The 24,669-nt window shown below is 34.9% G+C and overlaps 3 protein-coding genes across 4 annotated transcripts; 2 read left to right on the top strand and 1 right to left on the bottom strand.

Annotated features, from left to right (window-relative positions):
• Positions 1 to 1,104: 1,104 nt before the first annotated feature.
• On the top strand, positions 1,105 to 6,627 carry LOC112525365 (cysteine-rich receptor-like protein kinase 2). Its single transcript, XM_025135470.1, has 7 exons — positions 1,105 to 1,861; positions 2,958 to 3,071; positions 4,151 to 4,290; positions 4,412 to 4,622; positions 4,728 to 4,962; positions 5,087 to 5,237; positions 6,060 to 6,627. The coding sequence occupies exons 1-7, from the start codon at positions 1,105 to 1,107 to the stop codon at positions 6,399 to 6,401; spliced, it is 1,950 nt and encodes a 649-aa protein (XP_024991238.1). The 3' UTR covers positions 6,402 to 6,627.
• Positions 6,628 to 14,644: 8,017 nt separating this feature from the next.
• Positions 14,645 to 20,225, top strand: LOC112525908 (cysteine-rich receptor-like protein kinase 2). The gene is made up of 8 exons (XM_025136224.1): positions 14,645 to 15,407; positions 15,515 to 15,628; positions 15,994 to 16,133; positions 16,559 to 16,769; positions 16,854 to 17,088; positions 18,230 to 18,380; positions 19,103 to 19,440; positions 20,179 to 20,225. The coding sequence occupies exons 1-8, from the start codon at positions 14,645 to 14,647 to the stop codon at positions 20,189 to 20,191; spliced, it is 1,965 nt and encodes a 654-aa protein (XP_024991992.1). The 3' UTR covers positions 20,192 to 20,225.
• A 304-nt stretch (positions 20,226 to 20,529) lies between these two features.
• On the bottom strand, positions 20,530 to 24,466 carry LOC112524684 (2-phytyl-1,4-beta-naphthoquinone methyltransferase, chloroplastic). Of its 2 annotated transcripts, XM_025134625.1 has the most exons (7): positions 24,308 to 24,466; positions 24,158 to 24,222; positions 23,580 to 23,670; positions 22,734 to 22,822; positions 22,445 to 22,640; positions 21,344 to 21,443; positions 20,530 to 20,817 (listed from the first exon to the last, which is right to left on the bottom strand). In XM_025134625.1, exons 1-7 carry the CDS (start codon positions 24,425 to 24,427, stop codon positions 20,717 to 20,719), a joined length of 762 nt encoding a protein of 253 aa, XP_024990393.1. In that variant the 5' UTR covers positions 24,428 to 24,466; the 3' UTR covers positions 20,530 to 20,716. The 2 variants fall into 2 exon arrangements, with proteins under 2 accessions (XP_024990393.1, XP_024990394.1); XM_025134626.1 differs by lacking the exons at positions 23,580 to 23,670; positions 24,158 to 24,222 and having other exon boundaries at positions 24,308 to 24,460.
• Positions 24,467 to 24,669: the final 203 nt, after the last annotated feature.

Raw genomic sequence — 24,669 nt, forward strand, 5'->3', positions numbered from 1 at the left:
CATCAATTTTACACTTACTTTTTCTCCTATATAATAGTACAGTTAATAAATTGGATGGTGGATTTAACCGTATTTATTATCCACAAGATGCATGAGGATGAGGTGAAAATTCTTAAAAAAAGACAACCGTTGGTCTGTAATGATTAAAATTATGAGGGACCGGTGACGGTGTTTATTGTTGACTATATTTGCTTACCTACAAACTGAAAGTAACCCATCTACTACTTAACAAAATGAGCCGATTCCAGTTATTAAAATGCTCATCACTTTCAAAATTTCACACCATATGCTTTTAGTTTATTTTATTTTATACCAAACAGTTGGTGAATTTTTATCATGTCGCTTGTTTTTTCTTTTTTCCCGGTTTGTGTATACCTCGGATCATGGAAAACAACCAGAAAAATCTCGAATATGAGGAATCTTCTCAAATCTCGAGTGGCTTGTTTTCCTCGAATAACTGGGGACAATAAACTTGATGGTCTGTTTTCGTCTCCCAAATTTGTCACCATATATTACTTTTCCCCTCAGTTAGATTCTTGGATTAGAGTAGAACTAAATGCATCCTTATATATTACTAAATATACTCATCTCGACTAATTTTTTCCTCACACACATCAATATCAAGACTTATTTTTACATTTATAACACATGATCAGATGATATGATATTATTATGACAGGTGAAGGATCATGGAGTTATGGTTAGAAGTATAAAAAGAGAATTTGAACCTTGATCACTTTTAATCTCATGCTCACCCATGAATTGCACTTTAGAAGAGAATTGATCTGGTATATTTGGGTGCACCTCGTTAATATTAACAATTAGAATTGATTCAAGAGTAGATAACTACTCCTACGCGTATCACCTGAATCCAACCCACCATGACATAAAAAGGGTGACAGTCCCATCTAATTCCATTACCCCCTGCATCTTACAAGTATTTCATTAAATGGGAAAGGTTTCACACGCATAGCACACGTCAGAATCTGGGTCGATAACGTGCCTATATTTTCTTCTCCGAATGGTTTATATTTCTTCTTTCACAATGAATGTTCTCAAACTTCCAATCTAATTCCCTTCTTGAACAGCCTTACTTACTAGAAGATGAAGACATCAGCTTCAATTTTCATTGCTTCGATCGTAATTCTACTACTAGTAACAAGATCAGAGGGCGATGCCAGATCCCGAATCATCAGAATTTCATGTGATAACCAAAAAGAGAACAATCAAACCTTATTCATCCCAAACTTTGTCCGTACAATGGAAAGAATCGCCACCCAGATGCGAACTTCACATAACGGAACAGCAGTTACGGGCACTGGACCTGATAGTAACATCGGACTTGCTCAATGCTACGGCGATCTTTCTAGAGACGATTGCATCTTATGCTATGCCGAAGCTCGTACTGTTCTTCCCACTTGCTTTCCCAACAATGGCGGTCGAATTTATCTAGATGGTTGCTTTATGCGAGTCCAGAATTACAGCTTCTTCGAGCAGTATACAGGGCCTAATGACACTTATGTTTGTGGGAATACAACAAAGAAGGGTAGACTGTTTCAAGTATCAGTAAGGCAGGCAGTGTCCGATGCTGTAGCGGATGCACCAAGAAACTTAGACTACTTTGCTAGGAAAGAGGTGCCAGTATCTGGTACTAACAAGTCGGTCTATGTGCTCGCAAATTGCTGGAGGACTTTGAACCCGAGTTCTTGTAGGGCGTGTTTGGAGAATGCATCTGCATCGATATCGAAATGCTTGCCGTGGTCTGAGGGTCGTGCATTGAACACGGGATGTTTCATGAGGTATTCCGACACCAATTTTCTCAATCCTCTACCAGCCACAAGCAGCAGCTCTAACCATAGAGGTAACAAGAATGATATCGAATCAAACTATACAAGTTATTCCTCTTTTCAGTAGATACTTTGACCTGGTCTAATTTTGGCTTTTCCAGGTTATGAACCGATCAGGGTTTGGGGTCAAAAACTGGGATTTTGGGCTGGGCTTGGCCCGAACCTATTCGGTTTAATTGGCCTTTGACGCCTAGCAGGGGCTGGGCTTTGGGCTTAGTAGGCCCACACTTTTTTGGGCTGTGCACATGCCTATCTCTAGTTGGAGTTAGAGATGGTTAAAATGGGTCTGGTTTATTATGATTTTTTATGTAAATTTAAGGTCCAACTTGAATCAAGATTGGTTACGGGACCGGAACCGGTTATATATAGGACTTTTTAAAAAAAAACTAAAGTTCTTCTTGAAGTTTTTTTTGGGTTTCAATACTAAATTTTTTTAATCGTAATTATAGAAAAATTTATGACATTTTTGTGTGAAAAAAATGTAAAAGAAAAGATTTCAAGTGTATATAAATGACCAAATTAGAGATTTTAAAGTGTATTTCAATAAGATATTATATAAATAGAAAATTTTCAAACAAGATATTTTATATGCTTAAAGTTGTTTCGGGAAAATAAAAGTTGGGACCAATTTGGAATAGGGACCGGTTCTAGGGACCGAGCTTTTCACATGGAGAATTGGCTGACAGTTTTGGTCGGGACTGAGACCAGTTACAAAAGGATAATCTTGGACCAAATAAGCGGGACTGATTTGGGCCCGATCAAACCAGGACCTGCTGAATCTATATTTTGATCAACGGAGTTACTATTTTCTTTACAATATGAACATTATCAAGAGATTCAATTGACTTATTGACATTGACGACCAAATTAGTGTTCGTCATGAACTAACTTGGGACAATTTAGAACAATTTTTTTTTGTATTTTGATCATGATAACTTTTTCTATTAACAATTCAATTATTTTGGTAACATGATCATTTGAGTTACCTATTACTAACAACCTATCATTCTCTATTCACAGAATAAGCTAAATACTTGAAGTCTAACATTGATTATATCAGTATAGTTATAAATATCTCCTTTGATGATTTTTTGTTTGTGGGTTTTGCAGGAAAGATAATAGCTATTGTTGTTTCCGTTCTTAGTTCTTTGGCGGTTTTCATAGTTGCTTCGATGATTGTTTTATATATCTGGAAACGTAGATATATACAGAAGAAGAGAAAAGGTATAAACCATTCTACATTCTTTGGATCTTGTTTTAGAAGGCTAAGTGTAAAGTATTACAGTCTTTCATCGGCTAGACTTGGCCCATTTTTATGTCGGAACACCCATTCTCTACTTAAAAGAGCTCTCTTCGAGAGTAATCCCTTCTAGATATCCTAACATAAAGCATGATGAACTTGTCAAAACTTGGTAATAACTAGGGATGAAAACGGGGTGGGTAATGCATCTCCTGTCCCCAACCCCGACCCCGACCCCATTTAAGTCCCCATCCCCGAACTTTCCCCGTCCCGATGGGTTCGGGGGAAAGGAATCCTCGGCGGGCTTGGGGAACCCATTGGGTAGACGTTTAGTTAAAAAACATTAAAAACAATGTAATTTGAAATTAAAATAATAATGAATCTTCACTACATTAATTACTAATATTGAAAATCAAATATATTTGTCATTTAATACTAAATGTTTACATAGATACATATATGTTTATTTATTTATACACACTATATACATATATTTAACAAAAAAAATTAATCAGGGTCGGATTAAGGGCGGTAAGCTATCCTCGACCCCGCTTCGGGTATAAAAATAAACCCCCGTCCCTGCCCTGTAATTACCCGTCAAAGTGGGGAATTCCCGCCCTATTATCTCTAGTGACAACATATATAATTATTTGTGGGATTCCAATTTTTTTCTAAAAATGAAGAATGAAACTTCAAAATTTCTAAAAGAAAAACTAATTCAAATCCATCAATTCCTCCATTTTAGAGATTACAGTTCCTGCATTTTGGAGATTACAAGATTGATTGTATTATTAAGATAATCCTTCCACTTAATAAAATATTTCTTTTTTCTCTTTTTCAAAATTTAATTTCAATGTTCTCTTTTCGTGGGAATACGTCAAAAAAAATATTTCTCTCTCGTTGTAATCATTTTTAGCAACTTCTTCAACCTCTCTCCCACTTTCTCCCTTTTGAAGAAAGGTTTTAGTAAATCTGTTGAAGCAAAAAAACATGTCTGGAATCCTCAAAATCTCCGTTTTAAAGAATCACTTGGATATGCTTTAATGATTGGCTAACGTTTCAGGTTCCTATGATGCCAAGAAACTGGAAAAGATGCTTAATGATAGTAGCCTGAACTTCAAATACTCCACTCTTGAGAAAGCCACAGGAAAATGGGATGAGTGCAATAAGCTCGGTCAAGGAGGATTTGGGACGGTCTACAAGGTACTACTTAGAGCATCCACACAAATTCTGTCTGTCTACTATATTAGTTTTCTATCTCTGTCACATCTTTTATCGATTTTATCTTTCCCTCACATTTCATAACAATGAAAATTTCCTTCAGGGGGTTCTTTCAGACGGAAGAGAAATAGCTGTGAAGAGACTCTTCTTCAACAACAAATTCAGAGCAGCAGATTTTTACAACGAAGTTAACATGATTAGCAGTGTTGAACACAAAAACTTGGTGAGGCTGTTAGGATGCAGCTGTTCAGGACCTGAAAGTATTCTTGTATACGAATATCTACCCAACATGAGCCTCGACCGCTTCATTTTTGGTACGTTTAAATGTTTTCGATCATTTATTCCTTATCCGTCCAACGGGTCTAAGATCATGATGCTGATGACTTGAGATGCATTTATGAATTTGTAAACATGTACAGATGCAACAAAAGGCAAGGCCCTAAACTGGGAGAAGAGATTTGAGATCATCATTGGTACAGCAGAAGGCCTGGTTTACCTTCATGAGAATACCAAAAGCCGAATTATTCACAGGGATATTAAAGCGGCTAATATCTTGTTAGACTTGAGGCTTCGTGCTAAAATAGCTGATTTCGGGTTGGCGAGGTCGTTTCAAGACGATAAAAGCCACATCAGCACCGCCATCGCTGGAACACTGTAAGTATTCAAGTCCTACGTCAGCTAGACACAGACCATTCATCTATATTTTCTGCTTTTATTAGATCAAATAGCACTCAAATTATCTGCTAATCTTTTATTTGTTTTAATTGAATTTCACTAGAGGATATATGGCTCCGGAGTATCTGGCCCATGGTCAGTTAACCGAGAAGGCAGATGTCTATAGCTTTGGTGTGTTAATACTGGAGGTGGTCACTGGAATGGAAAACAATAGAAGCAAAATGGTAGAATATACCGACAGCCTAGTATCGATCGTAAGTATAAAAACTACCCGATACCCGATAACACAGTTGCAACAATTTTCATTTAACGAAAGTTTCTTTTCAAGTCAAGATGGCGATATTGATTGTGTTATTAAAACGTTTAGTCAAACAATGACTTGGGATCATATAAAACCAATTTGTTTTCGTGAGACGACCATAAAATACACTGAACTTTCATTGTTTCACACCAATATACTGTGAAAGTACAAGAAACCACTGAACCTTTCTTTTTGTACTTTTATAGTGTTTTTGCTTTGAAGATTCAATGTATTCTTGTGTCTTCACAAATGGTCTCATAGATCTCACAAAAACAGACCAGTCCCACGAGAACCCAACCCAACTCTTTTGGGACGAAAAAAGTGACGAATTAAAAAGAAATTAATAGAAATAACCATTTTAGTTTGCTAAATTTACCTCTTAGCCCTTTCTTACACAAAATTTCCAAAAAAATCACTACATCTACAAGTAGCAATTTCTCATCTTCAGGAGGAGCCAAAAGTTTTAATTTTTTTTTTTTAACATGGTCCGCAAGTACATAGATCAAATATGTAAATTAGTTTACGTCTACATATTTGGTCTCTGTACTTGAGGACCATGTTCAAAAATTTCTGTTCTTTTTATTACTTTTTGACGCCTCGGGAAGTTAAAGAGTTGTTGTTTGTGGAATGACTTTTTGAAAATTTTGGGAGAAAAATGGTTAAGAGGTAAATATATACGGCTGAAACGACAATTTTTGTTAATTTCCATAAATCAAATGCGAGTCAATTTAAAAATGAAAATATTTTTTTTTTTTGGTATTTTTGTATGAAACAGGCGTGGAATCATTTCCAGCAAGATAGAGTGGAGGAAATCTTCGACCCAAATCTAATGATGCAAGTTTATCCAAACAGCAATTTCCAAAAAGAGGCCATAAAAGTGGTACAAGTAGGACTTCTTTGCACTCAAGAAGTTCCATCTTTAAGGCCAACAATGTCAATGGTACTAAAAATGTTGGCAAAGGATGACGAACCCTTACCTTCCCCTTCTAATCCCCCTTTTATCGACGAAAAAACCATGGAACTCAACGGCTTTATAGAAAAGTTACGGTATTACCATAGCGGTGATGATTCTAGCTCTGTCGCCACCGTTTCCCGTAGTCATTTCTTCCCGAGGTAACACTTGTTAATTAATTATGAAATCAGCTGAATGAAAATATGGTCGCCAATTGGCCAAGTCTACAGGTACTGAAGAGATGTTGTGTAACGACCAATGCTCAAAGCAACAGGCAGACCACAATGAAAGTTTTTTGTAGTTTGTAATTTTTAAACTTACAAAGAACTCACAAATCTATTCTATTATCTATATGAGACGGGACGTTACATGTTATCTATAGAAGTTTCAAGTTTTTTTTTTTTTTTTTTTTTTGTATTTTATCTAGAAAATTTGTGATTCTGTAGATCTTTTCGCATGTGCCAACGTTCAATTAGTAGAAAAGGGTAGTGTATTAGCCAAGTTTTTGGAGGGTCATAATAGAAAAGTATTTTTCTGTATATTATATAATATGGGTATTAGTTTTATTTTTGTAGATTAAAACGTCAATCAAGGACGCTACAATTTGTTTGTAGGCCCTGATACACATGTATCAAGAATATATATTGACTAGATCAGTAATGGATAAAATAAATATATAAATTCATAAATATATCATATCAAAACAAATAAAAGAGTAAAAACCAAAAACAATATAATTAAAGCTAAAACGTGTATTATTCGTATGTGTGAGAATATGTGAAATCCTCATATGAGTGCTTAAAAGAGCCCTTAAGGTGTAAAAGAGGTTCTAACATATATACAAAAGAAATGGTCCAAGTCTAGCCAACGTGCGACTTAAATACGTGCCTCCAATGGATAATATGTGAAACTCTTAAATCACTCTCCAATAAAGCTTGGAGGAGAAATAAGAGGTTCCAACATATATACACGAAAAATAGTCCAAATCTACCCGATATAAGACTCCAACAGTCCAACTTAACAGTCCAATATATGGCCATGGGCCACTAAGTTGAAAACTTATTTGTAGGCTCCTGTACTCTTTTATGTCCATTATTTATCATGTAATGTTTGAATGTCATCAAATTGTTAAGGGTAGTTTACTTAAACATTAATTTGTAAGCGTTTAACAGTAAAATTTAACTATATCATGTAAGATTTTAATCTATCAAAACGACATCAATGTAACAATTTACCCGGTAAGTGCTAATGGTGGTAAGAGTCGTCGGCATCACTTACCGAGTAAGACTCTCGGTCTGTGTATTTGCTCTTACCAGATAACATTCTTGGTACTTGTCATATTCATCCGATAAAAAAATATGACTTGATAAACACTTATTCGAGTAAACATTTGTTAAACGGCCTCATAGTTATTCAAATTTATTGCCATTTTTCAGGGGACAAAATTTATTTAATTCATTATTGTATACTAATTTTAACAACTCTATTATAGAGTAAGAAAAGTTATAACCACACCGACTAACTTCGTATCATTGTCGTGCCGAATACTTTGAACAATTGAAATTATATAATATATTTTAAAAAGGTTTATATACATAAAATAAAAATGAATTTTATTCAAATTCCAATTTAAGTAATGTAATTTTTTTACGCATAGTAGAAACATAGTTCAAAATTTGTCTATATCTAACATAAAATTAGAACAACTATTGTACAATTTGGTTCATATTTTAGGTAATATATTTCGAAACTTTCGTTTTGGTACCTAAGATGTAAAAATTTAAGTATAATATACTTTTTTATAACTTTTTCATTTTTATTTTTATTTTTATTTTCAGTTTATTTTTATATCTGTACGAAGGTCAAAACAAAGTAATTATCATCATCAATTAATTAATAATTACTTTTAGTAGAAGTCTTCTTTACCAGCTTTCTTAAGTTACGTACTCATTTTTTTTTAGTAACTTTACTTTAAAAATATATAACAATAATAAATACTATCTCGATTTAAAATAAGTGTTTACATTTCTATTTCATTAAAATTTCATAACTATATATAAAACAACTTTAAAAAAAATATTATATGAAACAATTTTATAAGATTAAACAATGAAATCGATGGATGAGGATGGTTTGCACGATTTGTACAAATATGAATGGTTTGCATTTGATTGTTCCTATCTCTAAAGGGAACCAACTGAATAATCATAATCCTAAACCATATCTCTCATATTGGAAAATCTTATGTCTTTGGTTTGAATCTAGACACTGTCAAAGTTTTTATAGTCATGAATGTTCATCTACAATGACTCTAGACTATTTAGATTAATAACAGACACATGTTGACATTCCAACCTTCCTTCGCCTTAGGACTAGGATAGAAAGGCAGAGACGGGGAAGCCCTTCTCCTCACAGAACACTAGTTGTCTTTTAAATTATAAAAAATTAACTTGAATTCGGGACCACTATTCGAAATCTTCCTTAGCCGGAAAGATATGTAGCCATGAAAGTCGAAAAGAAATTCCGACTCTTTCATCCATGCTCCACTTGGGGGGATGTAAGCATATAGCTCAGTTGGTAGAGCTCTGCTTCTCATCCTACGAGGTATTAGCAATTATTTCCAGTTATAGATATTAATTATCCGAGACTTGTGATGGCCAAAAACCGGTCCCACGCCGCTCATAACCGGTCCCGGTCCCGTTCTAAAAAGTTAAGCTCGATCAAGCTTTATTGTAACCGGTTATGGGCCGCCGGTCCCGGTCCCGGTCATTAAAAAATAATTTTTTTATTTTTATTTTTTAATGATATATATTTTTAATACATAATAAAATTTGTAATTGAAATACACTTTAAAAATGCGTTTTATTATAATTAAAATTATATTTTCTTACAAAATATAGCGAGAAACCGATAATTATGAACATTTTCTTGCATTTTTTACGAATCAAGAACTTGGTATATAAATCCCTCAACCAATACACTTATATATAATGTTTATAAAGCAAAAAATACAAAAAAAAAGGGCCAAAAAACGGCTACATTTTTGAAAAATCGGGACCCGGCCATTACCGGTCCCACGAAACATCTCAAATCCATAACCGATCCCAGATTTCGGTCCTATAACCAGTACTTACCGGTCTCAAGCCAGGCCGGACCGGTTTGGCCATCACTATCCGGCATGGGCGGACCTAGTTAGGTGCCATGGGTGGCACGTGCCACCGTATCGTTTCTCCGCCGAAGGGTAAAAAATTTAGGTTTCGTGAACCGTGCAACCGTATTAATTTGTTGTGTGCCACCGTATGTATTTTGAAACTATAATGAGAACACGTTTTATTTGGTAGAGTTGGTTTGCAAGGCTTTTATTCCACCCCACACCCAAGTCCGAATCATATTAGTGTCATTTTCTTAGTCAAACGATGCCACCATTTAAAAAAAATTATGGGTCCGTCCCTACTATCCGGGATTGTCAATGGTATAAATTTTCAAAAACAAATATCAATATAATCGTTCGAAATTAATAGATGCATGTAAGCTATCCGGATAACCAATAAAAAAATTCATATTTTATATAAGTGGTGGTCGGATAATTCAAAGAATTAGAAACTTCTAGAAAGCACAAATTATTGACCGTGGAGACTTTGTCCAGGCGCCCATACGTACATGCGAGGTTGAATGAATAGTTGAATACCAAGAGAGAGAGAGAGACTGAGAGAGAGAGATGCGTGCAGATTCTGTATGTACAAGACGTTACCTACTCTTCAACCTCTATTAATTCCAAGACGAATGAAAATCCTATCCGGATCCGCCTTTCAGAGCTCGATTTCATAATTCATATGTAGTCAAATTAACTCAAAGGTATGGTATTCGATCTGAAACTATATTCTTCTTGTCTTTGGCAGGATTAAAGTTATTTTTGATGTTGATCATGATCGCGTTTTTAGTGTTTTGATCGATGGATCTCAATTTTATGCTTTTAATTATATTAAAGTCGTTTGAAATAGCGATAACGATTTTGATTCTCTTCTGTGTTGAATTACTACGACGTTTCATTCGCTTCTGTGTTAAATTATTACGAGGTTTATAGCTTGAGAATCGAGGAATTTTCTGATGGAAACGGTTTATTAATTATTAGTTTGATTAGATTACAACTACAAAATTCTACAGTTTACTGAATCAGAATTGATCATTAAGTTCTTCAAATGCCTTGAACATCATATATTTCTCAGTAAAATAGCAGTATACTACTATCAAGTTTATCGCATTTTCCAACATTTCATCATCTTCCTTTTCTTCGAAGAAGATTCGTTCATGCAAGTTTTTTGTTTCTCATCGCTTTTGTTCTATCCGCCTCCTGGCTAGATTTCATAATCATGTAATCAAAAGGTATGAATTCCAATCTGAAGTCATTCTTCTGTTGTTACTATTTATTTAGTGGAACCATTGTTTTTTATGATGGTAATCATCGAGTTTTTAGTTAAACTTTACTGTTTTGATTCATTATCATCCTTATTTTGTGGTTTAAATCTTGAGAAAGTAGGAAGCTTATGGTAGAGTTAATTGCTTTGATGAGAAATTAATAGAGAGTACTATTGGTCATTGAAATAGGAAGTGATCATCATGTTCTTCAAATACTTCAATCGTCTTCATCTATTTACGGTAAAATTGCAGCATGATGTGGTTATACGAGTAGTACAAGAGTATTTTTAGTGGGAGGTTTTAAATTTGGTGGTATGGTTTGTAAACTCTTACGTTATTGTGAGAAAAGGTTTATAAACTAACAAAATGACAGAATCTGAACGAGTTAAATATCATCATAGATAGAAGGATATGATCGGTTCATCGGAAGTAAAAAGTTTATGAGAAAAACAAAGAACAAAGAAAAATCTGATATAATAAAAAAAGAACTGTTATATAATAAAGGTATAAACCGATCAAAAATGGCCTAAGGAGGGTTGTTTATCCAGACTTATCACGTAAGCGCTTGTATCAACATTTTCATTAAACTTACCGAGTATGATTCTAGTCCATTAAAACGGTAGTGTAGGTAGACATAGTTGTCACCCTCAGTCATCGGGTAAAACTTAATCTCTTGTCATTGTTTATACGGAATAAGACTTTCAATCATTGTCATGGTCATCTCATAAGGTAAAATAACCATATAAACACTTATCGAATAAGCGTTTAATAAACGAGATTTAAGTTTTATAGCATTTAATTTATCTTTCAACATTTTTTTAGTTTTATTTTGTTTCTTATTTAAAGCGGTGGTAATCTAAAACGAAATTCCGTATTCCGTAATTACCGTCGAATTTACTATTTATTCTACTTTATAGAACTTTGTAGACTAGGTAGAAGGGCCATAACCTTTTGAAAATGGGGGAGAGTCGCGTAGGTGGTTCAAAGATTTGAAATACAACGTGTGATGTAACCGGGCCCACACATTTAGTTCAGGAAAAAAGAGAAAGAAAGAAAAAGATGATACTCCGTGTGTTTGCCTCCTTTTGGAAACATAAACCTCTAAAACCCACTAATCCTACTACTAATTAAATAAGTATTAAAGAAACCATGTTTTCTCCAACGAATTTTTTTAAATAAATATGTTGTTTTGTATTTTATTTTAACTAGAAGTTACTTGTGTAATACAACGAAATAAATCTTCATCTTAGCAATTTAATTTATATTTTAGCTCTATTGATGTTATAATGCGATTTTATATAATCCTGAGAGAACAAAAATGTTCTTATTTTTTAATAAAATATAAATTTGAAAATATTATAAAATTTTAAAAAATATAATAAATATTAATATCAAATTAACTATTTAATAATTCGTGTTTTTGTGTAATTTCTTTAATTTATTTTTTATTGTAATTTAATTGAAGTTTAATAATAAACTAATTTATTTTTGGTTTAGGGATTTTTTAAAGATAATAATTAAGTATTATGTTAGAACTTAACTATTATTTTAATTATATTTTAGATTTTTTATATTTAAAATGATGTTTATCTGTAGTTAGTTACACGAATTCAAACATAGAACTTTAATAAGATGTATTCACGCACATTCTACTTTTAATCTTAAATTTTAAATAATACGCATCAATAAATAGTACCTTATGCATAAAAAAATTGTTTTTAAACGTTTTTGTCAAATATTTTATAATATCGTATAGATAAAATAAGATAACTTCAAATTTAATTCTCTATTATTTAATATATTTTTATAAATAAAAAGTATCCATAAAAACAACTTTTTTTTATTTATAATATAAAAAGAATTTGTATACATCTCATCTTCTCACTTTTTTTGTATTTAACCCAATTAACCTCAAACACATACCACTTCATATCTCTTAGATTATTGGTTTGAGTCTTGTATAATTACCGAAGATTTTTCTTACTATTTTTTATAATCCCTAAAATTAGTGTAGGTGTATGTAAATTGATCAGGATATTCGTAATTAAAAAATTGAAATTGGTTGGTTTTATTTGAATTTGTGTAATATGTTATTTTTTTAAGCCATCAGACACAAAAGTTCCTGTTTTAGGAAACTTTAAATGCCTTTTTCATTGAACTTTATAGATGTCATATTTGTTTCCTACTTCGATTTGCATCACGATCTTTTGTTTGAGAAAGAAGTTCGGTCGGCTACTTTTTTTTAATTTCTTCTCTCCTTTTCCTTTCTTGAAATTGCAAACAATTTCACACATTTTTAAATATTAAAAACGAGAGTAATCTTCCACCGTAAGGTTATAGAAAATTGATGCTAGTTGGAGTATCTTTGATGGGTCCTTTAAACAATTTCTTTCAAATAGAGAGATAAAAGAGCAAAAAAATTAAAATAAAATTATATTTAATTTTAATTATTTTTCTATTTTTGAGATTATAACTTCAATTAGATTAACCACAAGGGTTGTGCCTGATTGGTTTGAGCTTGGCTTCAAAGGTCAAACGTACCTAGAGGTCTCATGTTCAAATCCAAAGAGAAATAAAAATCATCTTGTGGCCATGGAGGTTCAAATACTGTGACTCCGGACTATTTACAAAGTAGGTGGTCACCTTGGAATTAGTCAGCTTGCATGGTAGGTTGAATATCCAGGTTAATTAAAAAAAATTATTTCTTAGAAATTTAATTTCAAAGGCTTTTGTTGGTCAAAATAATATTATTTTTCACATGTAAATAATCACTTTCAGGAAGCTTCCATATACGAAGAATGTAACTCTCTCTCCTAATTTCTTTTTTTTTATAAGGTTTTGAAGAATCTATTTGAATAAAAAAACCTTAAAATCTTAATTTTTCTTCATTTTGAAAATTTTGTTATAGATGTAGTAGTATTCTTTTGTGTAGAAGTTCATGATTGATTTTTTTTAATTATCTTACGTATTTATATATGCATCTCTATCTATTTATCATATACTCATAAGTTGTTTACTTTTTCTTCCACTAAATCCCGTAAAAGTTAACTGGTTAAGTTGTCAGTATGAGGGATGGAAGAACAATGGGTTTGAGGGAGACGAAAAAGATGGTTGAATTATTTATGTAGCATTTTTAGTATTAATTTATTTGAGATGGCTTAATGAAAACAACTGAGGAGTTTTGGTTGATTTCATATAACCATTTTGGTTTAATGGCTTAACAATTAAGTCATAAATAAACAATTCTATTCACTGAATCCATTAAACACATTATGTTGTAAGTAAAAAGTAGCTAACCAAATCTGGTTCACATTGCTTTAGATGGTGGCAAACAACTATCGGGGTGGATTCGACTTAAGATTGAGAGATAACATTAAAATAGATAAAAAAAAATTAATCACGTTTTTATATCTTTAATTACTATTTTAGGAAAGATTTATCTATCTCATAATCATATTCTTATAGTTACGCTAATTACATTATTTCCACCAAATTTTAATTAACTACCAACCCTAAATTATCAAACATGATTAAAATGTTAACTTTGTTTAATTAAAACTGGCTATAAAATACATCCATGTCATTGATAATTTTATCATTTGACCATGTAATTAGAAAACATAAAAGTAAAATGATATTTCTTTTATCTATTTTACCTATCAAGCGTAGGTTTAAAGAATCAAAAATGACATTTTGTATAACATTCAAATATAAAGTTACTTCTTTCTATCTTTTTGTTAACTTTGAATATTCGGGTTAGTTTACGTGCATTAATTAATCCTCAGAAAACCATGAACAGGAGATATAATAGGTGACACCAATGTATTGATTTGAACCAAAAAAGATAAGAGATTTTTACTGCTATCCCTTAACAAACCAAGTGATTATGGTGCTTATTTTTGACTTAATTTGTTACATATAAACATGAAAGCAACCCATTTGGTGATTTAAAATATCACCTTCTTCAGGGTACAGATTTGGTTTACTAGAAGATGGAGAAACCAACACTTGCAGATTTGATTATCATTGCTTCAATCGTAATTGTACTACTAATATCAAGATCAGAGGGGGATGCCAGATCCCAAATCGTATACAGGTATTGTGACGCCATAATGGAGAACAATCAATCGTTATTCGTCCAAAACTTTATCCGCACGATGGAAATAATTAGCAACGATATGCGAACTTCACATAATGCAACAGCAACCGTGGGTACCGGACTTAATACAAACTATGCAATTGCCGAATGCTACGGTGATCTTTCTTCAGAAGACTGCATTTTATGTTATGCGGAAGCCCGTACCGTGCTTCCTGGCTGTTTCCCCCGGAGCGGGGGTCGAATTTATCTCGACGGGTGCTTTATGCGACTCCAGAACTTTAGTTTCTTCGATGAGTATACAGGGCCTAATGATACGATCGTTTGTGGGAATACAACAAAAAACAGTAGATCGTTTGAGGATTCAGCAAGGCAGGCAGTGTTGAATGTTGTATCGAATGCATTAAGAACCAATGACTATTTCGCTAGGGAAGAGATGCCAGTGCCTACGGAAAACAAATCGGTGTACGTGTTGGCGGAATGTTGGAAGACTTTGAATTCGAGCTCTTGTAGGGCGTGTTTGGAGAACGCAACAGCATCGATATCGAAATGCTTGCCATGGTCCGAGGGTCGTGCGTTGAACACAGGATGCTTCGTAAGGTATTCCGACACCAATTTTCTAAATCCTCTACCAGCCACAAGCAGCAGCAGCAATAGAGGTAACAATAATGGAATTGAATCTAATATAAAGATTTTTCCAATAAAACCATTTATGAAATAGCAAGGTAGAAGCTGATTATATATATCATATATATGGGTTTTGCAGGAAAGATAATAGTTACTGTTGTATCCGTTGTCAGTTCTGTACTGGTTTTCACGGTTGCTTCCATGATTGTGTTATATATCAGGAAACGAAGATATATACAGCAGAAGAGAAAAGGTATAAGCCATTCAATACCATTTGAACTAGAGATGCACAAAAAAAACCAACCCAAAGTCTGGGCCTAGTGAGCCCAAAGCCTAGTCTGGACCAGGCCTCAAAGCACGATCAAGCCAATATTTTGATAGCAAACGCGGGCCTAGGCCTGAAAATCCTGGAAAAGTGTGGCTAAGCCTGAAAAATCCCAATTGGGCCCTTTTGCAACCCCAATACCCCATTGCTCGCCCCAAGGCCTAAAAGGCTTGGAAGGCCCGGGCCTATCCCGAAAAAGCTCGAGCCTTGTGCATCTCTAACTTGAACCATGTACAATTTGCACATAATCCGTACAATATGTAGAAGAAACTAATGATTGCTTAATGATTCAGGTTCTTATGATCCTGAGAAACTTGCAAAGATACTCATCGACAGTAGCTTGAACTTCAAATACTCCACTGTTGAGAAAGCAACAGGAAATTGGGATGAGTCCAATAAGCTAGGACAAGGAGGATTTGGGACCGTCTACAAGGTAGAACCTTAGGATGCGTTTGGTATATGCAGGCGGACAGGACTATACCAGACTGGACAGGCGAGAGTGAGGTAGGTGGTTGAAAGAGTTGCAGAAGGTTTTAGGGTTTTAATTTGATATGGATAGTTCCGTAATTTACTACCAACTTCCTGATTTTTTGTTACACCTATTTTGTGGGGACAAAAATTGCAGCGGTCCCACTCAGTCTTGTCTTGTCCAAGTCTTATGTGTTGAACATGGAACAAGAAGTTTTTTTTGTTCTGTCATGTCCTGTCCTGTTCCGCTATACCGGTACAACCACATCCAACACATCTTCTACATCAAGCATCAAGTCTGTTAAGATGAGCTTTCTTGTGGCTTTAAGGTTTAAGTTTTTTCCGTAGTCCCTTTTATATAACTAATTTCAACAACAAAATTTCTCTCAGGGGGTTCTTTCAGATGGACGAGAAATAGCCGTGAAGAGACTCTTCTTCAACAACAAATTTAGAGCGGCAGATTTCTATAATGAAGTTAACATGATTAGCAGTGTTGAACACAAAAACCTGGTGAGGCTGTTAGGATGCAGCTGTTCAGGACCCGAAAGCATTCTTGTATATGAATATCTACCCAACATGAGTCTCGACCTCTTCATTTTTGGTAAGTTTATGAAAGTTCTTGATGATTCTGAAATCAAGAAGCCGATGAGTTGATATATAGGTATGAATTTGTACACTTCTACAGATGCAGCAAAAGGCAAGGACCTAAACTGGGAGAAGAGATTTGAGATCGTCATTGGTATAGCGGAAGGCCTAGTCTACCTTCACGAGAATACCAAGGTCCGGATCATTCACAGGGATATTAAAGCGGCTAATATCTTATTAGACTTGAGGCTTCGTGCTAAAATAGCTGACTTCGGGTTGGCTAGGTCTTTTCAGGACGATAAGAGTCACATTAGCACCGCTATTGCAGGAACTCTGTAAGTACCTTATTTTGGTCATGTTTTCGACCTACCATTGCTTTATAATGGTTTTGTGTGCGCGAAAATGGGTACAAATACTTGCTAGATTTAGGAATGTACAAAAGGAGCCAAAGAGGAGAATTTAAAAGGAGAAATTGATCTCCTTATTTTAAAATTCAGCCACCAAAACTTATTCTTTCAGTTTTGTCTAGAATCCCATAAGTCTGACCCCGCAAGCCAACTTTTGCTTTCGTGTCAAATTTTTCTGACAGATTCTGGCAAAAATCATTATGTCTCCCGAGTACAAAACCGCAAGTGATGGTAGAGGAACCACAGCTTGCAGTGCCACAGGCCAAAACTGCAGCTTGTGGTTTCCTCCTCTTTTGTAGGTATGAGTTCATAAATTTGCATGTTTTCTTATAAATCCATACCTGCAAAAAGGAGGAAACCACAGGCTGTGGTTCCTCTACCGCAATTTGCGGTTTATCTTTTTCCCCCATAATCTGTTAGAAGTTAGACTTGCAGGTCAAGGGCAAGATTGAAAGAAAAATTTTGGTGGCTAAATTTTAAAAAAAGTAAGCCAATATGGCTATTTAGGTTAACTCATTTAAAAGCTTACCTTTATTGATCCATCTATTGAATCACTTGCTACATTTAGGTTCAAATAAGAAGGCTAAATATTGTGAGAAAGGAAGATTAAGGGAAGTTTCATATGTGAATCATTGAAAAAAATCAATTTAAAATGCATATGTGAACCCATATGAATACACTCTAACGTCGGTTCACATGCATTTTCAAATAGATTTCTTCAATGAATTTTCCCTTAACCTTCCTTTCAACCTTCTTACAATATTGAGCCTTATTATTGAAACCGGGCCGTACTAAAGACAAAGGATCGTGTGAGAATAGGAGTTAAAGTGAGAAGTGTCAAAAGAGATTTGGAGCCTTGATCACTTTTAATCTCAAAACAACCCATGAATTGCACTTTAGAAGGGAATTGATCTAGTATATCTCATTAGTGTTGATCTAGTGGTTCTCTTCAATTAAGATTGATCCAAGGATGGAGATCCCTTCTTACCATAACTTTTATTCTCACAGGAACCCAATTCCCCTACTAACTAATATGCTAACATTGTCTTTTTTATTTCAATTTCAACAGTGGATATATGGCCCCAGAGTACTTGGCCCACGGTCAGTTGACTGAGAAGGCAGATGTCTATAGCTTTGGTGTGTTAGTGCTGGAGGTGGTCACCGGAATGGAAAACAACAGAAGTAAAACCACGGAATATACTGAAAGCATAGTGTTTACTGTAAGTATAAAACTTCATCTATTACTCCCTCCGTCTCAAAATGAGGAAGAAAATCTGCCATCCCAAAATTCCCCGTCCCTTTCTTGTGCACCAATTAGGTAAATATATATCATCAGAGAAAGAAGATAAATATGAATTAGATGAAGTTATATTAAATAAATCAATGATGTGTCTTCACCTGATTGATAGGAAATGTAAAGGACAGTGAATTTTGGGACAATAGATTTTTATTCCAAAAATGATGATATCAGTCAAGTTATCAAAGGGTATTTTATATATCTAGTAAGCATTCACACATTTTCCTAAAACCATGCATCTAGTCAAATATTGCAATTATAACGGGACTAAGGGACTGTTTGGTTTGACGGAATGTTTTCAAAGAGAAATGGATTTCATGGAATTACATTTCTTACAAATAATTTATATAAACAAATTATAAAATCCCCTTTTTATTAATTGATTATTACAAAACAACTGTTTTAACATATTTTAAAACATTATTACAAACAAATCATGCGAAATCTCACGAAATACCAACTACCCCCATGGGATCTCTAAATCCCATTTTTGTGGGGTTTCAAATCGAAGCATTCTTTCAAACCAAACATAAGGTTGGAATGGAATTCAATTCCAAATCCTATCAAATCCTACAAACCAATTTGAATCAATCCAAAGAATGAAATTATTCCTTATTTCCTACTGTGTTATTTGGATGAAAACAGGCATGGAAGCATTTCCAGCAAGGTACAGTGGAGGAAATCTTCGATCCGAACCTAATGATGCATATTTATCCTACCAGCAATTTCCAGAAAGACGCCTTAAAAGTGGTACATGTAGGCCTTCTTTGCACTCAAGAAGCTCCATCTTTAAGACCATCCATGTCAAAGGTATTAAAAATGTTAGCCAAGGACGATGAACCCTTACCTGCCCCCTCTAATCCCCCTTTTATGGACCATAAAACCATGGAACTCAACCACATCACTCAAAAGTTGCTGAATTACCATAAACCCGAAGATTCTTCTTCACATGCTACAGTCTCCCACAGCCATTTCTACCCAAGGTAACAAAATCAACTCATAACAATATCTCACCAACATTTTCTCTAAGGAATTTTATGTATTCTTTATATTTGTTGTTTAAATCCATGACCTCCTGACCTACGGATGAAAAATGGCTCTATGTTTATGAGAACGTCATGGACTTAATTAAAATATCATTTAAGGTTATATAACTTGTTAGATATAGTAAATTAGGCTCTCTCTTTCTTAGTGTGATGGTATCATTTCCTTAAATAGGGATGATTTGTTGTATATATAATAGTGTAAACTATCTTCTAGATCAATGACAAATACATCACTTTATTCGAGTGATTACATGGTATCAGAGCCAAGGTCTACCCCTCTAGGGATTCGACACCCTAGTTAGCCCCCTCTTGACACCTTGGGACAATCTGTGTGCATCTAGCCTCGTTGGAGGGAGCATGTTGGAGTCTCACACCGGCTAGACTTGGACCATTATCATGTATATATGTTGGAACTTCCCCTTTCTCCTTGGGGGCTTTTTTAGAGAGTGATCCGAGGGCTCCATATGTTCCAAGTTTAGCCGATGAGGAATTCCAACATAACCGGTATAAAATAGGAAAATAGATTCCCAAGTTTTTGTCTATAGTTTAATCTGGTCTTTTAGGTAAATGACTTTGAATGGAATTTTAATTAAATCCATGACCTTCTAAACTATAAAAGAAAAAATGGTTTCATACTCATGAAGGTCATGGGTTTAATTAATATCTCACCTTCAGGTTATATACCTAAATATGAACCTCTCGGGTTGTGGCACACTGGTTAAGCTTCACGGGGATGTAGTGGAAAATCTCATCTTCGAATCCAAGCACCGCCAAAACCCTTATCCATGGAGGTTTTCCTATGAGGAGTACAGGCCAATCGTGGTTGCCCGGGAATTAGTCTGTGCGCGTAAGCTGGTAAGTGTTTAGTTAAATATATTTGGTTGTTTAGCTAAATGATCTTTTGACAAGTGTATTCTAAATCCAAGACACAAGTTTCTAGGCATTCTTGTGAATGGAAGTGACATTCTTCTGTTAGGCAGTGACATTCTCAAACCTATCAGAAGGTCATGAATAATAAAAGAGAGATAGTAACAAAGAAACATACATATAACAAGCTTATGAAACACAATTATCCATGAATGAAGAACACATGTTGTGCCATGGATGCGGATGAAATGTGTGGTCAGAGTTTTAGAAACAGATTATAGTTTCACACCTTCTGTCATGAAAACCATTAGATTGGCGACGTATGCATCTCCTTGTATGACTTGTTTTATCGTGAAGCAACTAAGTTGCCCATCAATCCTCCACCAACTTCGAAATGCTTAGCACTTGAAAATCCCGCTTCTAAAGCGAGATGCTCTAACTCCTCACCTGTGCATAAACAAATATTCGCAAGTGAGCACCCACGAGGATCAAAATTACTCACCGTTTTAAAATTTTCATTTTGTGGGTCCTTTTTTATGTGGCATGAGAAGAAGCCAATATGTGATTTTGGCCCATTTAGGGTCGTTTACCATATGCTTATCGGGTAAGTGGTTACCGAGTGTCGCTTACCTTACTAGGTGATCATGACAAAGACCGAGAATCTTACCCGCATAACAAAAACTGAGAATCTTACCCGGTAAACGAGGGAGAAGACTTCTACCTAGTACGCACTTACCGGGTAAGAAAACACCTACCAACAATCCATTTTCATGACCGAGAATGTTACCCAATAAGGTAATTGAGGGTGGTGACTCTTGCCGGTAAGTGCTTGGTAAAAGTCCCCTTATGTTCATTATGAAAAGAAACAAAGAATGGGCCAACAAAAATGAAGAAGGGATAATGATATAAATGAATTAAACCAAATATTTTTACCCTTTTTAGAATACAAGGGGATGTGACGATAAGAACCAACCTGTTAAAAATTCTTGAATTGACCTCTTCAGATATTGATACTCTTCGGAAAGACCATAACTAGCCGCCACAGGCACAATTAGGTTGTCTATTATCAACCCCTGCACAATAATCCTTCGACGTTTAAATGTCGCATTACCCCAAGCAAAATGACTATTTGAATCCTTACTAAAATCTAAGGCCCCGTTTGGTTTGACGGAATGTTTCGAGCGATATGGAATCGGAAGGATTTGGAATCTTTGGTGTGTTTGGTTTGTAGAATTTGAAATGGAATTGAATTCCATTCTTTTATAAATCTTAGTTTGGTTTGTAGGATTTGGAATAATTTTTAGTAAATATTTGTTTGTTTTATAAATAATTTGTCTGTTTCAGTAAGATGTGGAGGCGATGAGAGATTAGGGCGGTTTTGATGAGAGAGGCGGGGTAGAGATGCTATGGAAACAATTCAAATCCATGGGAATCGGATTTGAAATGACAGACATCTCCAACGGATTTCTAAATCCCGGGATTTCAAATCAAACTTTTCTTCATACCAAACACAGAACTGGAATGGAATCTAATTCCAAATTCCTTCAAATCCTGCAAACAAAACGGGCCCTTCGGCGTTTGGTTTGATGCAATGGTGTTAAAGGATTTGGAATTGTTGGAGGAATTTGGATTTGGAAGGATTTTGAATCTTTGGTGTGTTTGGTTTGTAGGATTTGGAATAGAATTGAATTCCATATTTTATAAATAATTATAAAAAAATTAAATTACCGTTTTATCAATTAATTATTATAAAACAAATATTTTCAACATTTTAAAACATTATATCACATAAATCCTACGAAATCCCGTGATATACCAACCACCCATATGGGATTTCTAAATCCCATGTTTGTGGGATTTCTAAATCCCATGTTTGTGGGATTTCCGGGATTTCAAATCTAAGCAATCCTTCAAACCAAACATAAGATTGGAATGGAATTCAATTGCAAATCCAGAAAACCAAACGGGGCCTAAGTTGCATCATAACTATTGCATTACCACAAGCAAAATGAACACTGATCATGTTTTTAAAACCATTATGTAAACCAACCAATATCTAGTATGAAAAACGAACCTGAAAAGATGTCCTAAATTCATCGGTGCTTTTGTTTAAGTCAAGGATTGATGCTTTAGACCCTGGTTTTAGAACTCGATGCACCTCTTTCATCGCTTTATACTTGTCAATCACATTACGTAGCCCGTAGCCCATGGTAATTGCATCAAAATGGCAGTCGGGAAATGGCAAATCAACTGCATCGCCTTCCATCCACCTATAACATAATCACCGGTAAGCCATGAAGCATACAAGATTCTTGGTTCCCAACACAATATACTCAAACATGCCTAAATATGGCAATGCTCACTTAAGGTTACGGTAGCAGGGGTTCGAGCGTGATTGCTGCCGAGATGAAGCCACCATTAGTTGTTCTCTTGAGAAATCAAGGCCAATAACCTGCAAATTGTGGAAAGCAACGAAGATATCGGGATTGTTTGTGGCATTTTGATGACAACTACTACAAATTCGCAGATAATATAGGTGTGTGATCCATTGTAATCGACCATTCAATCCATACGTAGGAGAGTTTCTTGCATATTGATTAACCGATTTGGGCACTAAATTTTTGATTTCGTATTTGGATTGCGCTTAATTGGCCACACGGTTTAATGGAAGTATTTGAGAAATGATCCAAGTCTAGCCGATGCAGGAATCCAAAATGCCCCCTCCAAAAGAGGCTAGATGTGCACAAATTGTCCGAAAGGGTCAAGGAAGAGCTCGACGGACATAGGAACCATGTGAGAATATGTGGAACCCAATCAAATTACTTTCCAAAAAAGCCCTCGAGGAGAGAAGAAAGGTTCCAACATATATTCATTGAGGAGAAATGGTCAGAGTTTAGCCGATATGGGACTCTTAACACACCCCCCCTCCAGCAGAGGCTAGACGGGCACAACTTGTCCTAGAGTGTTGAAGGGGATAGAAGGGCTAGATGGGTACGAATTGCTCCAAAGTGTCGAGTCCCTATAGTGCAAGAATCTCACATATGGAACCCCATTAGATTACTGAGGTTCCAACGTATATCGAGGGTAAATATCCAAATCTATGGGGAATCATGTAGACTAAAATCAATGGCCATCACTAACAAGCAAAAAAGGTAACTTGGGATCGAAATTTTGTCATTTATTTTGAGGTCAAAGAGTGAAGGACCAACCTGGCCATGGAGTCCAACCTTTTCAGACAAGAGAAATGCCAAATCCCCACTTCCACAACACAAATCCAACACATTGCTCCCTTCTTTTGCCCTATCATTCAAAACACACACACATCACATATATATATATATATATATATATATATATAGGGCTGGACTCTGGTCAGAACTGAAGTTTCGGTGAGAAGGGTAAAAAGGGATCTCCACCCTTTGTTTAATCTAAATTGAAAGACCAACAGCAATGGACTGCACCGGACCAATTCCCGAATTCATGGGATGGGGTTAAGATTAAAAGTGATAAAAGGGTCCAGATCCTTCGTCTATATATAATATATAGAGAGAGATCTAGTGTATCTCATTAGTGTTAATATGGTTCTCTTTCATTAGGATTAATCCAAGTGTCTCCTACCCTTTCCACCATAACTTTTGTTCTCATCGAAATTCAACTCTATATAGACGAAAGAATCATGTGAGAACAGGGGTTAAAATATAAAATCACAACAGAATGTAAGCATATTTTTTTTGGGGGGGACGGGGTATCACAAAATTGGAAGAGTTTTTGGGGATTCAATGGTTACCCACTCCAACTAACTGCCATTCGTTTCCATATCCGATGTTGCCCTAAACTAAACACATCATTCAACTGTAAAAGAAAACCATGAACGGCAATGGCGGAATTTATGTTAGAAAATGAATTCGAAAAATTGAGATGAAGAATTGTGATGTACGTTATCGTAAACGGGTGCGATGCGATCAAAGAGGGCCTGGCGGTCGACGGAGGAGCGAATTTTCTGCCGTCGTCTCCAATGTCCGGCTACCGGACCAAATGGGAACTGAATCACAGCCATTCTCGCATTGTGGAATCTGTCTTCGATCACTTTCAGGATAACGTTGCGTTTGGTACGGACACTGTTTTTATATATTTCGATTATTTTATTATTATAATAAAATATATCATTATAATTTTTTGTTAAAAGATCCAAATAAAATGTAATTTTTTATTTTGTTTAGTATTGTAATTTTTTTTTATGTTGTAACAAACTTTTAGTTGGTGGATTAAATGCATTCTTATATCTATTTTATATTATAA

The sequence above is a fragment of the Cynara cardunculus genome (assembly GCF_001531365.2).
Source record: "Cynara cardunculus var. scolymus isolate 2C chromosome LG 13, CcrdV1, whole genome shotgun sequence".
Classification (NCBI taxonomy): Eukaryota; Viridiplantae; Streptophyta; class Magnoliopsida; order Asterales; family Asteraceae; genus Cynara; species Cynara cardunculus.

Bases quoted from the DNA above. Each gene is read 5' to 3' on its own strand.
- LOC112525365 (XM_025135470.1), top strand. From the start codon at position 1,105: ATGAAGACATCAGCTTCAATTTTCATTGCTTCGATCGTAATTCTACTA. The intron at 1,862-2,957 runs GTAACAAGAATG...TGGGTTTTGCAG, and splicing joins CAGCAGCTCTAACCATAGAG to GAAAGATAATAGCTATTGTT. The intron at 4,963-5,086 runs GTAAGTATTCAA...GAATTTCACTAG, and splicing joins ACCGCCATCGCTGGAACACT to AGGATATATGGCTCCGGAGT.
- LOC112524684 (XM_025134625.1), bottom strand. From the start codon at position 24,427: ATGGCTGTGATTCAGTTCCCATTTGGTCCGGTAGCCGGACATTGGAGA. The intron at 22,823-23,579 runs GTTGGTCCTTCA...CACAATTTGCAG, and splicing joins AGGTTGGACTCCATGGCCAG to GTTATTGGCCTTGATTTCTC. The intron at 22,641-22,733 runs GTGAGCATTGCC...ATTATGTTATAG, and splicing joins CCCTGCTACCGTAACCTTAA to GTGGATGGAAGGCGATGCAG.
- LOC112525908 (XM_025136224.1), top strand. From the start codon at position 14,645: ATGGAGAAACCAACACTTGCAGATTTGATTATCATTGCTTCAATCGTA. The intron at 17,089-18,229 runs GTAAGTACCTTA...CAATTTCAACAG, and splicing joins ACCGCTATTGCAGGAACTCT to TGGATATATGGCCCCAGAGT. The intron at 18,381-19,102 runs GTAAGTATAAAA...GGATGAAAACAG, and splicing joins CTGAAAGCATAGTGTTTACT to GCATGGAAGCATTTCCAGCA.